The 17215-nt window shown below is 38.8% G+C and overlaps 1 protein-coding gene across 1 annotated transcript; it reads left to right on the forward strand.

Moving 5' to 3' along the window:
- Positions 1-2031: 2031 nt before the first annotated feature.
- On the forward strand, positions 2032-15475 carry QTRT1 (queuine tRNA-ribosyltransferase catalytic subunit 1). Its single transcript, XM_072399584.1, has 10 exons — positions 2032-2260; positions 4134-4202; positions 5375-5513; positions 7376-7454; positions 8694-8809; positions 11715-11853; positions 12229-12304; positions 12773-12882; positions 13581-13665; positions 15088-15475. The coding sequence occupies exons 1-10, from the start codon at positions 2036-2038 to the stop codon at positions 15238-15240; spliced, it is 1191 nt and encodes a 396-aa protein (XP_072255685.1). The 5' UTR covers positions 2032-2035; the 3' UTR covers positions 15241-15475.
- The last annotated feature ends 1740 nt before the right edge of the window (positions 15476-17215 follow it).

The following is a 17215-nucleotide window of genomic DNA, read 5'->3' on the forward strand; positions in this document are numbered from 1 at the left end:
TAATAACACAACCTATGGTCTTTTATTTTGAGAGGAAGCCATTTATTTTAACTAAGCCAATTAATATACCCTAGCTTCACATATATGTGCAATATGCATGCATAATTTTTGTTTACCATTGTACGACAAAGCCTACTAGTCATAGTAACTATCCTGTAGAAGGTGAAGGCCTATTGTCACCACCAGTCCATATATCACAGACACCTCTCCTTCCCCTGTGACCGCCATATGTCACTGATGCCCTCTGAGACACCTGGGGACAGGTGAGAGATGGAGAGGAGGGCTGAACTGTTGCCTTTTGATACAAAGTCAAATTTTAACATCAATAACAGTACGATTTATTCAGCGGATTTTGGTATAGGGAGCTGATGAATAAGGAAGCTGTTTTTATGTTTGGACTTTCTTTACATTTTACAATTTTATTTAATGATTATTATTTTATTATTTTATTATTATATTATATATATATATATATATATATATATACATTATATATATTTTATTTACATTATTTAATGTAAAGTGCTGTGTAATATGTTCGCACTATATAAATAATGTTTATTAACCACCTGGCCGGTAAACCCGACCTTGGTTCGGGGTAATAACACTTGCAAAAAGCATTAAACCCGAACTTTTGTAAGGTGGTTAAACAAACGTTGTATTGCAATACGATTGTCAAACATTGTATGACAATTGGATTACAATTGTAAGAATATACTCACCCGGTCTCCGCAGCTCCTCCGGACACATCTGTCCTCTTCAGTCTTCTCCCGGCGAGTGCAGTGACGATGTCCGGGGTTTCCCGGTGACGTCGCTGCATGCGTCGGTGCGGGAGGCGGGGCGGGAAATTCAAATCACTTTGTATAGAACTCAATACAAAAAAGCTGTATTGAGTCCAATACAAAGAAATCTCTATATATTATATAATATATATTTGTATTATATATATATTATATAGGCTACTGTACAATTATATTACATTATATACTATTTTTTTTTAAAGATTTTTTTTTTATGTTTTAAAAAAATTTTTTATTATTAAATTTATAAAATTTTGGAGATATTTTGATGAGTTATGCGGTAATTCGGTGAATTATAAGTAATTATTGAGTAATTCGGTGAATTATAGCCTACAATCTAAAATGAATTTCCATGCAAAAAATTTAACACTTTTTGCATAGAAGTTTGGAAAGAATTAGAATACCCGGCGTTCGCGTATACGTCCCTCGGCGATTCCTGATGATGTCCGTGCATGCGCCCGTCGATGGGGGTCGTAGCGGGAAATTCAAATATTTTGTATTGGATTCAATACAAAGTCCTGTATCCAATCCAATACAAAATAATACAAAATATATTTATGTGGTTTTGTCTATAGGTATGTGACGTTGGACGTTGTTTTAAAATTTACCACACTAGGGAGGTGTTTTAGAAAAATATATTACTATACAGTATACCAAAGTATTGCATTTTCAGTATTTTTCATTTATTTATGTATTCTTGTTTAAGCTGATTTTTGTGTTTTTTATTTAATTTTATTAAAAGTAATTTTTTTCTTTTTTTTTACATTATTGTGTTTCAAACTTTTTTTATATTCATGATATCTACTAGACCCTTGTTCGGACATATTTTGGTAAGTTACAGGTCTACAATTTAAAAAAAAAAAATTTCATGAAAAACAGTGTAACGCTTTTGGTACAGAAATCTAGACATCAGTGTAATGCCCAGGTGAGTAATAATAATAATAATAATAATAATACCGGTAATAATAATATTAATAATATTTGGAAAATAACTTTTTTTTAATTTTATCTTTATTTTGGTGAACTTCCATAGGCAGGTTCATTTCCAGGCATATATATGTAAAACCTAAGACTGTCTGTGGAATCTAGGGACATATATACACACTGTTAATGTCATTACTGCATACCGTATGTATAGATTATTTTTATGATTTTCAATAAAGTTGCGTGAAACAATCTGCTCCCGTTGCTATGGTGCTGGACCGGACGTGTCACTTCCGTCTGTCGCTGGCAAGATGGCGGCGCCCAGAGGACACGCGTTAATGCACCGGGTTCTAGCAGAATGTCCGATTACCAAAGCCCGGGCATGCGAGCTGACGTTACCGCATGGACCAGTGAAGACCCCGGTGTTTATGCCGGTGGGGACCCAGGGAACGATGAAGGGGATCACGGCTGATCAGCTGAGGGATCTGGGATGTGAGATCTGCCTGGGGAACACCTATCACTTAGGGATGAGGCCGGTGAGAAATCAAATCAGATTGTAGATCTTCTTTTGTCTCAGCTGACAAAGCCAGAAACTTCCAAGCTGGACAACATTCTGTAAAAAGTCTGTTTTTTTTTCATTGTAGCAGAGCAGCACTGAGATGAGGTTCCTGTTTATACAGATCTGGATCATACACTGGGCAATCCAGGCTGCAAAGTAGGGATCATGGATATCCAGGCTATGAGCCTCATGATTGTACAATACACAAGGAGAATGATATAATTGCCCAAAGATGTCCCTCTGCCTGTCATTTCAAGGGAAAATGCAGAATTTTATTATAAAAGCAAAATTCAAGTGATCATAAGTGCTGACAGGCCGGATTTTTATAATCAGTGACAGATGTAAAAGGTGTTTCTTCTGGCATGTCATCACTTTAATGGTTTATGCCTAGCCACACATCTGCAGCTCACTGCGCATACTTGGCATGATCATATCCCAGGTCCAGGTGTGTACACTGCAGCTACATCATCCCAACCCAGCCAATGAAAGTGGCCAAACCCAGAAGAGGACTGCACATCGTGATCATTGCATTGCTTATTTGGGCTATAATTCCCACTTTATATGGGGCCATGCCAGAACAATTATTAATGACCCCGTTTTGCTGAAATCCTGAACATTGTGTACAACAAACTCTCTGATCCCTCCTGTTCTCTTTGGTTCACTATCACCAAAGCTTGCTTTTTGTACTTTGCCCTAAAAACTAAGGAGAGCAAACCATTGTTAGAATATATGTGATCAGCCCTGGTCACAGTATAGGAATTATTCTGAATTTCTGGAGTATCATAGAGTTCCATGGAACCCTAGGGTTCCTCCAGAGGTTGCTAGGGTTTTTTTGAGCATTTTGTTACTCTCAGGTCAGTTTATTTGATACTAATGATGTTTTTGGTTACCTGTAAGGGTGACATTCTTCCCACTGACCATCACATAATGTACTGTGAGCTGTGGATATAGTAACCATAGAAGATGTTAGTTTAAGGGTTCCCCATGACAAAAAAGTAGAAACCCATTTTTGTATTTATTATATATATATTTGTATTGTTTATTTATATTGTATTGTATATTGGACGTTTCTTGTCATATTACTTTGCTAAGTACCAGTAGTCCCCGAGTTAAGGACATCCAACATGCGTACGACTATTAGATACAAACAGAGCTTCCCTGCTTGCTCCTGTGCAGGACAGAGGCTTGATGGGGGGAGGGGGTTTGCATGACTTGCAGAAGAAATCTTTTGCTAAACACAGCTGAGGTTGGGGGTGATCTTAGGGGGGTGAACCCTTTCTGCAGCTTCTTGTAACTCTTTATTGACCAAGACAAACTCTGCAGGTGTTTCTTTTTGCATATCAAAGCACAGCTTTCTCCAGAAGTTAATGAATGTCTTTGTGATTAGCTCACAGTGAGGATTTTATACAGTAACTGACACCACGCTGCCTAATATTATGTTGAGACCAACATCTGTCCTAATTGCATTTATTAAAATAATTTACCTGTTCCGACTTATATACAAATTTAATATAAGAACAAACCTACAGTCCCTATCTCGTATGTAACTCGGGGACTACCTGTATAAAATTTGAAAAATTTCTTGGTGCACAGGTAAAAGAGGTTTTGCATACAACTCCTAGGGGCCTATCTATAAAGCAGTGAATCTGAAATTCACTGAAACATTCTCTAGTGGAAAATCAATTACTGCCATTGAAACACATGGGAATGCAGGATTCTCCACCAGGGAATGTTTCAGTGAATGTCAGTTAAGTTGTTTAATAAATAAATCCTTTTTTTTACTGGTTTTCGTTCTTCTTTGAAGTAGAAAAGATAGCTATGATCCCTAATATTTAATCTAATTTTTATAGGGTCCTGAAATAATGAAGAAAGTGAATGGTCTGCATGGTTTCATGAACTGGGACCGGAATCTTCTTACAGTAAGTTGGACATCGCTACACCATAAATGATCCAAATGTGCAAGATACTGATTGGAGCCGATTAGAAAGGCATCCTCATCTGCCAATCATTCATTTTTTCCCCCGATCCATTAAACCAATAAAATAAAACTTTTACCATCATCTCTGGCAAAGACTTAGCTGCTAAAATGAATCCCAGAATATACACTTTGTATATCAAATATAAATTGAGCTACTTACTATGACCTAAAAAAAAGAAAAATTACTTTGATTCGAGTATAAACCTAAGGCACAGAAAGTGGCAATCACTGCTAACACTCAAAACAGCGATCAATAGAAATGCCAAGATTATGAATGTGAACCAATACATCCATGGTATTTTATTTTCAAAACATTTATTTATTGGGATGAAAAAATAATATCACATGAGGTTTAGTCTGGTAATATTTTCTCTTTCCTTGTACAGGTCAAAGTATTTTGTACTTTTGAGTTAGTGATCATTTGCTTTAAAATGATATTTTGTGCATATTGTGATATTAGTTGTTGGCTAGCTTTAGATGAAGAAGAAAAGCCAAGCATCCTTACCTATGCATAGCCCAACTGTGCTAAAGATAAAGTGATACAAAAATATTACAATACCAATGTACAATATCACATAGGCTCATATAATAGTTGTTAAAAAAATTTGTCTCATTATCCCGATGCGCTCCGCCCATTGGCTTCTTCAGTGGACTGGAATGTGAGGAGACTATACAGATAAGGTACAACAAAAAGGACCAAAAAATGCAGATTAAATAATACAACCAACATTAATTCCCACAAATTCCCATCCTTGAGTTTATATGACAATCTAAATGCACAGAAGATCTAGCTAGGACCTACTTCCAGACCTAGGAATATTTTGACTCTAGTATATAGACACTCACATTGGACCTGTGTTAAGCAAGCTCTCCAAGGCTGGGGAGAATACACTTTCATTGGTGAAGCTGGGTGATCCAGAAAACCTAAAATGGATTTCTAAATAGTCATTTACTATTTGTTAGCAAACGTTTTCAATCCTGGACCAGATCCATTCCAAGTTTGTTGGATCACCCAGCTTCACTGATGAAAGTGTATCCTCTCTAGCCTTGGAGAGCTTTAATAAGTCAGGTCAAAGGAATCTGCATTTTACCTTTTTAATTTGCTTGTTTTAGGACAGTGGTGGCTTCCAGATGGTGTCATTGGTAGAACTCTCCAAAGTGACAGAAGAGGGTGTAAATTTCACTTCTCCCTATGATAACCGAGAAATCCTACTCACTCCAGAGAAGTCTATTGAAATCCAGAATGCTCTTGGTAAGTTAATGTTTACTTATTCCATTGATCTCAGACCATTTATACAAATTAAATACATTCAATTTGCTCTGACATGTTTATATGCAATGAAGCACTCATTAAAAATGGCTTTGTTTTATACATTTGCTGTAATTTGTGCTTTTGCATAATGATTTTACTCCTCACACCCTTCATAGTTCCCCAGATTGCAGTAAGCTCATTAATGTGTGCCACTGTTCTTGGTAACACACATGGCGTTATTATTATTATTACTATTATTATTAAACAGGATTTATACAATATATTACGCAGCGCTGTACAGTAAATAGGGGTTGAAAATGACAGACTAATACAGACAGTGACACAGGAGGAGAGGACCCTGCCCCGAAGAGCTTACAATCTAGTAGGTGAGGGAATTTACACACAATAGGAGGGAGATATGTAGTGGTGAGAAGTAGTGACAGTTCCAAAAGACAGGAGAAGCTGAGTAGGCAAGTTTGAAAAAGTGGGTTTTTAGGGCTCTTTAAATGAGCAGAAAGTAGGAGCAAGCCGAATGGGATGAGGAAGACCATTCCAGAGAGTTGGAGCAGCTCTAGAAAAGTCTTGGAGCCGTGCGTGTGATGAGGTTATGAGTGAGGAAGTCATTAGTAGGTCGTTGGAGGAGCGGAGAGAGCGGCTGGGGGAGTACTTTAGGCCTTCCCTTACAGTTTAAATGACTTAGAAGTTTTTTCAGATGTGCAGAATTTTTTCGGATGCAGCACAGTTGGTTCACATCTTTGTGTGATGCATAGAATATCTGCAAATTAATGGCACCATATAGCATTCTACTTGGTGCCAATAGACAGATAATTAAGAATCCTAAAGCATGAACAGATAATGTTAAGTACTGGCTGTCAGGATTATGGGCACTGTGTTTGGGTTGGCTAGGTTTATTAGGGGTATGTTTGATGTTGAAAAAGCAAACTTTTGGTGCACAAAGGATTTGTGTAACTTTGTGAGCAATGAGCCTCCATTTCTACATCCACATTGCACCCAGTAGTCTAAATATGTGTTTGTGTGTATATATAATACACAAACACACATATGCACACACCTTTTCAAACTTGCCTACCCATCTTCTTCTGTCTCCTAAAACCCTCCCTACTTACCCACCATTCCATATTCCCCTTCTATTGTGTGTTACTTCCCTGACCTCCTAGATTGTAAGCTCCTATCCTGTATGTCCTGTGTCACTGTCTGTCTGTCATTTGCAACCCCTATTTAATGTACAGCAATACATAATATGTTGGCGCTATAAAAACCTTTTTAAAAATAATGCTAATAATTATTGATGGGTCTCACTGTGTTGTGAGATTCTGCTGCTGAGTGAAAAGGCTGAATGCTTACTGAACACTTTAGGTGGAACTAAACCCTGCGGATACTTGCCTGTACTCTTCTATTCCGCATTCTGATTTTTGGCCAGCCCAGGCTAACATAAATCCCACACAGGTACATAGGTGTTCATGAAGACCCTGCACTCGCAGGAAAAACTCAGCAAATTTTCAGCTCAGGGCGGTGATTAGGCAGGTAAGAACACTTATTGCAGAAGGCATGTCACCTGTCCCTTTGTGCAATAAGGACTTTTCTAAAGCCAAATGTTCAAAGGTGCAAGTGCCTTTTTTTTCTTTTTATGGGAACTCATTAGAGGATATCCTGTTAGTCAGGAACTGACATGGGTCAAATTAGTGTCTCGGACAAGCAAATATTTTGTTTACACAATAGACAAACCCCCTTCTGCAGTAAAACTGTCCCTGTCCTATTCAAGGTTTACCACTCCTAATACCAGTTGAATTTGACTCTGTTACATTGAAGATTGTCTCTTTGCTTTGTGTCTTTTCCCGCAGGCTCTGACATCATGATGCAGCTTGATGACGTGGTGAGCAGTACAATCTCTGGACCCCGCGTGGAGGAGGCTATGTACAGGTTAGCTATTTTTTTTACAACCATATGCATGTAATTCTTCCCTGGATTTATTTCTCTTTACCTTGTTCCAATCAGCAATTATTTCAAACTAGGCCAGGTTTCAGTGGTTTAGCAGCCTGCAGTTACCTTTCCCCAATAATACTTGTATTCTCTCCTGTGTTTCTCCTATTCTCTCTCCCATACAACTGAGCTCCACTCCACAGATCATAAATTAGTCCATAAACTCCACATGGAAACTGACTCTTCCAGTAGTGTTGATCTCCCCAAACAGATGTGCGCTTGCTGTGGAGGATTTCTCGTAGAAACAGACTTTCAAAGCAAACTTCAGGCTTCTGCCTGGGTTCTTTTTTAGCACACAGTTGCCAGTGAAAGTAAAAACAACCAAACAGACAATAGCAAGACTGGACCTCTAACTATCTCATTTGTAGCTCCCTCTTACTAGCAGTAAGATACAAAGTCCTTTTATAGAAATATAACTTAACATCTTACTCTAGTAGTTGTCTCTCGAGTCCCTTTTCCTCCAAGCTTTGGGAGGTCAGTGAGCTCTCAGCAGTCTGTTCCTGATTATCTATATAGGTCTCCAGGTCCAGGTGAAAACCAGGATATGGACCTGGTGGCCAGGGGTCCCTCCTACCTTGGCTGCCTCCAGGAACTTTAACATTGGCTTTTCCATAAAATTCGACTGGTAGAACTACCAAATGTTTCCCTGGATAAAGCCATTTATAGAGAAAACGCCTTAGGGTGGATGCTACATACATCCCATCTAAGACTTTCCCAGCCAAGCCATAAGATACTCTGCCACATTGGGCTTACTGGTTGCTCCTGTTGACATCCATGTTACTACTGTGTCCTATACTATGCCATATAACAAGGGGGACCAAAGACATCAATAGTCCCAGGAACTTTCAATTAGTAGCCCTAGGAGGAAGGGCATTTTCTTAGCAGACTTTGGGGGGATTTCCGATAAATGTTGTGATGCTTGACAGTACAGACACTAGAATAGTTGTATATTTGCAGTCATTTATTTACAAGGTTGCTTTGAATTATATACTGAGATCAGGTACGAATCAGCTTGTCTTTGAAGCAGAAATAATCATTAGGAAAAAGGAACAGAATAAAACGATCATAGGAACACACAGACAAAATCAATGGCTGGCTTCACAGAATCAAACAGATTGTATCATTTTTTATTGCTTTAAAGTTGTTTTATTTCTGACCAGAATTCTTTTATACTATTAGATCCATCCGCTGGCTAGATCGCTGTCTTGCCGCCAATAAACACCCCGAGAAACAGAACCTCTTCGCCATTATACAGGGAGGGCTTGATGCTAAGCTCCGTAAGAAATGTTTAGAGGGTACGTATGTTTGGTCATTTCAGAGTCCTCTTCTACAGCGATGACAACTTAATGACCACCTGCCATCCACACTGAAAGGATGGAGCAATTTTGTGTGTTGGATCCATATTTCAGAGGATGCTGTCTAGCAGTGTGCTATAAAAACAATGGAAATATTAGTTCAGAAAGAGAGAACATTCATTGAAAATGTGCTGAACATTTTAATATATACTAAAAGTAATTATATCTGGAAGTTATGAAAGCTAGGACAGAATAATTACGGACAGAAAACCTGTTTTGCAGTTGTAGCAGTGCCACATGTCAAGCACAGTTATTTGGAGATATATTCACAACACATGTTTAGATAGCATGAATCAGCCAAACTCCACCGGAGTTCTGTTGGAACCTTCCAGAGATTGCTAAGGACATCTTAAGCTGTGGCTGATTGACCTCACCATTGGATGGTGCTTGTCTTCCTGGGACAATGTCACTTAGCAGAATTACTGCATGGCACCAATGATCTAGCTCAGAGGTAGGCAAACTGCGGCCTTTAGGCCAGATACAGCCTAGCAGGTAGTTTGTTCCGGCCTAAGGCCCTCTGGCCGATCCGGCCTAATCTTGCGGCAGAGCTGGAACAAACTACTGGAGCCGTAGCCATATGTGGCTCTTGAGCCTCCGTGTTGTGGCTCCCTTCCCTATTTACTGTGGCCAGCGTTAACACTTCCGCCGCCGGGGTAAATAGGGAACATTCCCTCTCCTCCGTATGCATTGCAGAGGAAGGGGATTTCCCTTCAGGGGGTATTCCTGGTGGGGGCGAAGCAATTAGGGCAGGACTCGAGAGAGAGTGGCTAAAAAAGTTTGCTGACCTCTGATCTAGCTGTTTGTAGCAGGACATTCTGACCTCCTTTGTGAGGGGGTAAATCCCTGATGAAATAACATTAGCAAAGGTTCTCAGAGACCTGAACCTTAGTTAAGGGTTCCTCTTGGGTTAAAAAAAGTGTTGAAAAGGGATGACATTGATATCAGTTTTCTTCCCTGCCCTTTAAATCAGACGCACCATCTTGCACTTTTCAGAAACCAGTAAATTCAGTCACAATTCAGGGACCACCACCCGCATAAAGCTTCTTCCCTTTTAGTTTAAAACATTTCTGGGAAGAATACTGAAAAATACTATATGGAAAATGATCACCCTTTCAAAATATTACACCAGTTAAGGATGAATAAAATAAAAAATAAAGAACTAGAATTACTGAAATGGGTAAAGGATTACTCGCTGATAAAAATTTTAATCCTCCCTCCTGTAAACTTTGTAATGTGTAACTACCTTCTCCATTCCGCTCCAAGCTATGTAAACTGGTTTTTGTGATCGGTTGGAATCATTTTGATTACATGAGCAGAAAACAGGTATTCCTCGGCTAATCAATCAGCTATGGCTGGCAAGGAACTGCAAAAAGATCTCAAGGATACGGTAGTGGACAGGCGCAAGTCAGCAGACAGATACCAAAAAGTTTCATCAAAGGCTTCATCAAACCCTAGAAGCACGGTAATAGTCTACATATAGAAACGGAAACGTGTTTGGTACTATTAGAACCCCCCTGAATCAGGCCATCGCTCCAAATTTGATGGAAGAATGAGGAGGAAACCAAGGTCAGGGAGGCTACCAAGACGCCTCTGGCAACTTTGAAGCATAAATCTGTGGCAAAGTTGGTCATTGTGTGCGCCTGGCAAATGTATTACAAATGTGGCTTGTATGAGAGGGTTGCAAGAAAAAAGGAGCCACACCTAAAATGAACTAAACTGAAAACTGCAAAAAAAAATACACTTACCTTCGCTCCCGCAGGGCAGTACGATCCATCCAGGGGTGTCCTTGCATTGGGCCCCGCGTCGTCCCGGTGCTTCGGGCGCCACCATCTTCCCTTCTTCTTCCTGGTTCTTCATACTACGCCACCCGACCCAGGTGTGAGATCGGGTGACGTAAGATGGGAAAAAAAACTTGCTGATCTCACTGCACATTTGTGAGATCGGCAAATTTAGTTCTTTGCACTAAAATGCTCCTGCGCATGGCTGAAGTGCTCTCGCACCTGATGCGCAGATTGAGCACCCAAGAGCCTCCCGGGATGCGTGATGTAGATATTCCAGGAAGCTCTGCGCTCCCGTTCATTCTCTACCGCCTAGGCAAATAAAAAAGTGTTGGAAAAAAAAAAAAACAGAATTTTTACTCCACGTAAAAGGGTTGTCTATCCTTTTATGTAAAGTGTAAAATTGTTAGTTTAGGTACGCTTCAAGTCTTTGGTTCTGCCAAACACAACATGATTATTCTGAGGCTGAGATGATTCTGAAAATGGAAGATTTGGTCTCATCGAACCATAACACTAACATGTCAATCACCACATAGTGGCTGGATGAGAAAAAGGTGGATGTTCTTACGTGACCTAATCAGAGCCCAGACCCTATTGAAACTCTGTGGATTGCAGCCTACCAAGGATCACCTTCAGGCAAATATTCTAAATCCGTTTTTCTCAATCAGGTTTCCTCCATAGGTTGCTGGGGGTCCCTTGAGAAATGAGCTCTATTTGCTTCTCGGGTCAGTTGAAATGACCCTAATGATCTTTTTGGCTATCTGTAAGGCTGATATTCTTCCTACTGGCCAGCAATGTAGGAGGCATTCTTCCACCGACTACCACACTAGGTTCTGTAAAGAGCTTCAAGTTATTTCAATGATTCCCCCAAGTAAAAAGGGTCAAGAATGGCTGATATAGATAATCAAAGATGACAGATGAAGTTCCATAAAGTGCAGGGAGTTGATCCTTTATCCATATCCATTTATTATTTTTTCTTAACTGGTATTATTATATCTTTCACTTGGATGTTATAATGTGCTTGCAGTCCGACTTTAGGTATGTTTTTTTTTTTTTCGTTGTTGTAGAGATGACCAAACGAGATGTCCCTGGATTCGCTATTGGGGGCCTTAGCGGAGGAGAAGAGAAAGATCACTTCTGGAGGATGGTGACCCTCAGCACGGACCACTTACCTAGGGACAAGCCTCGCTACCTCATGGGGGTTGGGTAAGCCTGTTCTTGCTCAGTTACCTTCTTTTTCTTTATACCTTCAAATATTTGTGGTGCGTCTACACCTTTTGTGTCAAAATCTAATAACCCATTCAAAAGAGCTAAATACATTTCAGATGCTTTAAAACAACAAGTGTGCAAAGACTCATGTCACATGTTGAGTAGAAAAGCTTCCAGCATGCTTTCTGGGTATAAGCAGTGGTCTCATTGCAGAGGTCTGATATGGCCCCTGCGAAGTCAGTTCCTTAGCTCTGCAACCAGCAAGGTTCGTGCTGTCACTCAGTTGAGTACTCTGGCTTCTCTGCAATGTGACCGCAGCAAGACTAACTAACTTGCCGTTGACCAATCTCCTTGTCTGTTTCCTCTCTGCAGATATGCCACTGATCTTGTGGTGTGCGTGGCCCTCGGTTGTGACATGTTTGACTGCGTTTTTCCCACAAGGACAGCTGTAAGTGAAATATTAGTACTTAATATACTTGTTAGGTTTTAGTTCATGGGCTCCATAGAGATATACATTGGTGTGTGGCTCTGAATGACTGCTTCTATTGTACGGACTGGACTATATATATATATATATATATATATATATATATATATATATATATCATTTATGATCATATGATCTTTATTGTGGAAAGGATCTTGTTTGCACACACCAGTAATAAGTACAGATCCCTTGGACAGAGGGAAATCATTACTCTATAAATTGTATTATACTACCATATTTGAAATTCCCCAAAGCTAACTCATGCTTTCATTTTGTGTCTTCCCTGCATTTGAGCAGTAAATGTGTCTTCTGCGCTTAGTTACAGATAAATATTTTCTATATGTAGAGAACAAAACCTCTATTTCATGGAGTTATTTAGAAGAATACTGCTGTTAATCATTTCTCATCATTTTGGTGTTTTTTTTGCAGAGATTTGGCTCGGCGTTGGTTCCGTGGGGTTCCTTACAGTTAAAAAGCAAACAGTTTGCAAAAGATTTCCAACCTATAGACAAAGAATGTAAATGCCCCACATGTCAAAGGTAAAAACCAACTTACTGTAAATAGCTATATTGGTGGGAAGGTATATATAGCACCCTGCTAGCAGCTCCCAGAAGCGTGGAGACCATTGATTATATTACTGGGTCTAAATGAAGGCATATATTGAAATAGAAAGATTTTTTTTGAACAGGAAGATATAGGTATAAGTATTGGTAGATTAAACTTCAGGTTTTATAACAAGCTCCTTGTGAACCTGTCTCTAAAATAAATGATCACTTGTATTTATTTAATATCTTCTTTACCTTTCCTGTTATCCGCACCACTGAACACTCCCTGTCCCTTGAAGACTCCTGGGAAATTAACACTTACGGCACGGAGTCCATCTCGCAGGTTCCTTCTGCTGACTTCTATGTCTGCATGAGTAACCAGTAAGAGCTGTGGGAGACTATTACAGACATTACTACCATAGGCAGTGTTTTCCTAGCAGACTACAGCAAACCATTTACACTAATCAGCAGGGTTTAGTGGTGTAGGTAGCAGGAGATCTTCTTTATAGGGTTTTAAAATCTTGGTAGACAGGGCCCTTTTTTTTGACAGTATTATTTTACAGTCTAAAGGAAAAAACATCTAGGACTAAATAAACATAACGCTGTAAATAGTTCAGTTCAGTGTTTATGAATGGTTTCAGGCTCATAGATTTTATGGAAATGTAGTTATAATTCTTTTCTTTGTTTTCTAGGTACACCCGTGCCTACATCCACGCTTTGTTTAGGAGTGATACGGCAGGCATGCATCACATCACAATCCATAACATTGCTTACCAGGTGAGCCGTCCATCATACCTTGAGTGGACATATTACTCGGGGACAATAGACGTTTATATCAAAGGAGGCAGAAATGTAATGGCCATGTTTGAATGGAAATAGGGGTGTTGTGTAAATCGATAGGACTTTAGCTGCTGTTTTGCTAGCAGTGGCATTATAGTACACTGGCATCACTGGTATTTGTTTTAAAGGAAACCCATTGTGAAAGAAATATGGAGATTGTCACTTCTTTTGAAATTTTGGTTGCCTGGCTTTTATGCTAAATTTCTGGTTCACCCTTTCTGCTGCCAAGGGCGTGAAGGATATGGCAGATCAGATCTTCTTTCAGCTGTCTGCCTCATCATTCCATAAGAAGACAGTGTTTGCATTGCAGTGTTATACATTTAACAATTATGAAATTACACTCAGTGTGAGACTCTGCCCTGTTGTGAATGGATGTGTTCGGTGGATAACCGGCTGTTGATCTCATCTAAAAAGTGAAGAAAGGTGATGGCTTGCATCTTGATTATGTGGATGTTATCTGGCTGCTGAAAGGCTGCCAATCATATCCACAGGGCTGCAGCAAGTGTCTGTGCACCTACCTATGCATCCTGCTCTCTAGTACTTATGGTGCTAACCTCCAGGTCCCCTTTCCACCCATAAAGCTTTTGCTTACAGTCTCCTAGCTATCATGTAGTTCCTCTTCTTTCCAAATTGAGGAGGCTGCTCCTCGCGGCCTGCTTTGCAAGACAATTCTCTTCTCTTCTTTTCTTGTTTTCCCCATAAAGCTGCTGTCTCCCGGCACCACTTTTCCATCCCCTTCCCTTCCCTAAGGCATAGTGAGTAAGCCAGTGTTATGAATATATCGACCATTAAAAAAAGTTAATTATAATATTTAGTGTCTAATGTATATATAGTAAACTAAACCCATTCATACAGTTATATGTAGGTAAAGTGAGGACAGTGGGTACTATGAGTGGATTTGTTTACAACCACAAATCCATTTATAAAGTTTAAGTACATGTGTGAGACTCGGGTCATACAATAATAAAAAAAAACTTATATTAGGGTTCTAGCTGATTTTTTTTTTTTTTTTTTTTTTTTTCTATATCAAAGCATATAGCTTTGTTAAACATTGGGCAACTATTATATATATATATGTACAAAATCTATACCCCATCATTACAATCTGCAGGTTTTGTGCACTTCTGAAAATATAGAGTTTGCTGGCTTCCTAATAAACTTTAAAGGTTGTAAATGAAACATGGTGCAAAATTTTTAATATGGTCTGGCCAGTGGAAAAATAGGAGGCTTGGCCTGGTGGTGGAAGGATTAGTATATGTCTAGCCATATACTCCCACCATAGGATAACTTAGGATAAGAAATATTGATATTGGTCTCCCTATGTAATTGTTTTTTCTTTTGTTTTTTTTTCTTGTACAGTTGAATCTGATGCGTTCGGTAAGAGAGAGCATCCTACAGGGACATTTCCCTCAGTTTATACAGGATTTCATGAAAACTATGTACGGCACAAAGGACAAATACCCACAGTGGGCTGTTGATGCTTTAGAGACCGTCAATATCACTCTACAGTAACATCATTCATAGACATTACAATATTCCTTTCATGCCTTGCCAGACCATCTTCTGACATATATGAAATCCGCTCCTGTGCTACCATTATTATTGGACGGTGCTATAAATTAATCTGTATGTGAGACCTAAAAAAAAAAACGTGTTTCAAAATTGTATATAAGCTTTATGATGTTTTAACAATTGGCTCTACAAAAATTTTAGATTTTTTTAAAAAAAATAAACTTGTTTTATTTGGTGCCTCTGTGTGCAGTTGTTTACTATTTTGTGCAGAGAATATATATATATATATACCGTGTTTTCCCGAAAATAAGACACTGTCATATTTTTTTGGCTCCCAAAAACACACTAGGTCTTATTTTCGAACTGGACAGATTTACACTAGGTCTTATTTTCGGGGTAGGTCTTATATTAGGGCAGGTTTAGAAAATAGTGCTAGGTCTTATTTTCGGGGAAACTCGGTGTATATATATATATATATATATATATATAGTCCCCGGGTTAAGGACATCCGACATGGGGACGGTTTGCATGATTTTCAGAAGAAATCTTTTGCTAAACACAGCTGAGGTTGTGGGTGATCTTGGGGGGAGCCCTTTATAAACCTCTTGTAACTCTTTAATGACTAAGACAAACTCTGCAGTTGTTTCTCTTTGCCTATCAAAGCACAGCTTGCTCCAGAAGTTAATGAGTGTCTAGGCTTCATGAAGTTTTTTTTTTTGCTTTGTTTGTGTTTAACTCACAGTGAGGATTTTATACAGTAACTGACACCACACTGCCCAATAATATGTTGAGACAAACATCTGTCCTAATTACATTTATTAAAATAATGTACCTGTTCCCACTTACATACAAATTCAACTTAAAAACAAACCTACAAATCCTACAGTTACATATCTCGTATGTAACTGGGGGACTACCTGTGTTCGTGTGTGTATGTGTGTGTGTGTATATATATATATATATATATATATATATTTTCAGGGACTCTATTAAGAAATGAAGCACCTATGATTAATATACAATGGAAGCTGCCATTACTATGTGCTATGTACTGGTTCTATGGCATGGATGTTAAAACATTTTAGAGAAATAGCTGCTTCTGTCAGAGGCTAATCATATAAATGCTTTGTATCATGATTGTGTTCATTTGGAATATTCCTAAAAAAGAACTGTGGATTCAGCCAAACAAACAACATGCTATACAGTGCTGAAAAAATGTGCAAATTGATTGCACCTAATAATCTTATACTTGCTGTGATCAATGCAAGCTTTCTTGTATTAGATCTGACCATCCTATTCTAATTATACACACGTCATCTACAACAGCCTTTCTCGACCATTTTAACATTGGAGAAACCTGTGAAAAAACTTTCAGGTCCGGGAGAACCCCTTTCATAATTACTATATCCACAGCTCACAGTACATTAGTGTGGTGGTCAATGGGTCAATGTCACCCTTACAGAAGCCCAAACCTGACAATTGTTAGGTGTGTGGGCCCAAATGTTTTCACTTTGAGGGTGCTTTGTACTCTGAAAATGCACTGGGGTTTTGTTAAAGGGAGTCTTTAATGTAGTTTTTGGGTGGGCTTACCTTTTGTATTTTTTTGATGTGACAGACTGGGCCTGATTTATTAAAGCTCTCCAAGACTGGAAAGGATACACTTTCATCAGTGAAGCTGGGTGATCCCGAAATCCTAGCATAGACCTGGTCTAGGATTCAAAACATTCTGCTTTTCAGAAATCCTTTCCAGGTTTACTGGATCATTCAGCTTCCCCGATGAAAGCGTAGTCTTGTAGAGCTTTAATAAATGTTTACTTTTCTTATATTTTGTTATGAATTTCTAGTATTCGATGCAAAAGAAAGCTCTGTTGTTGATACATTTGTGGTAAAGTATAGTGTATTTATCACTTTTTTATGCAGTTGTTCTTCCACATTTTGTTATTGTATTTTATTTCTAGATATTTTTTTAGATTCA

The sequence above is a fragment of the Pyxicephalus adspersus genome, chromosome 2 (assembly GCF_032062135.1).
Source record: "Pyxicephalus adspersus chromosome 2, UCB_Pads_2.0, whole genome shotgun sequence".
Lineage (NCBI taxonomy): Eukaryota > Metazoa > Chordata > Amphibia > Anura > Pyxicephalidae > Pyxicephalus > Pyxicephalus adspersus.

What these genes read in the sequence shown, in the direction of transcription:
- QTRT1 (XM_072399584.1), top strand. Translation starts at nt 2,036, where the DNA reads ATGGCGGCGCCCAGAGGACACGCGTTAATGCACCGGGTTCTAGCAGAA. An exon ending in GGGACCGGAATCTTCTTACA is followed by an intron (nt 4,203 to 5,374) that starts GTAAGTTGGACA and finishes TGCTTGTTTTAG; the next exon opens with GACAGTGGTGGCTTCCAGAT. An exon ending in AAATGCCCCACATGTCAAAG is followed by an intron (nt 12,883 to 13,580) that starts GTAAAAACCAAC and finishes TTTGTTTTCTAG; the next exon opens with GTACACCCGTGCCTACATCC.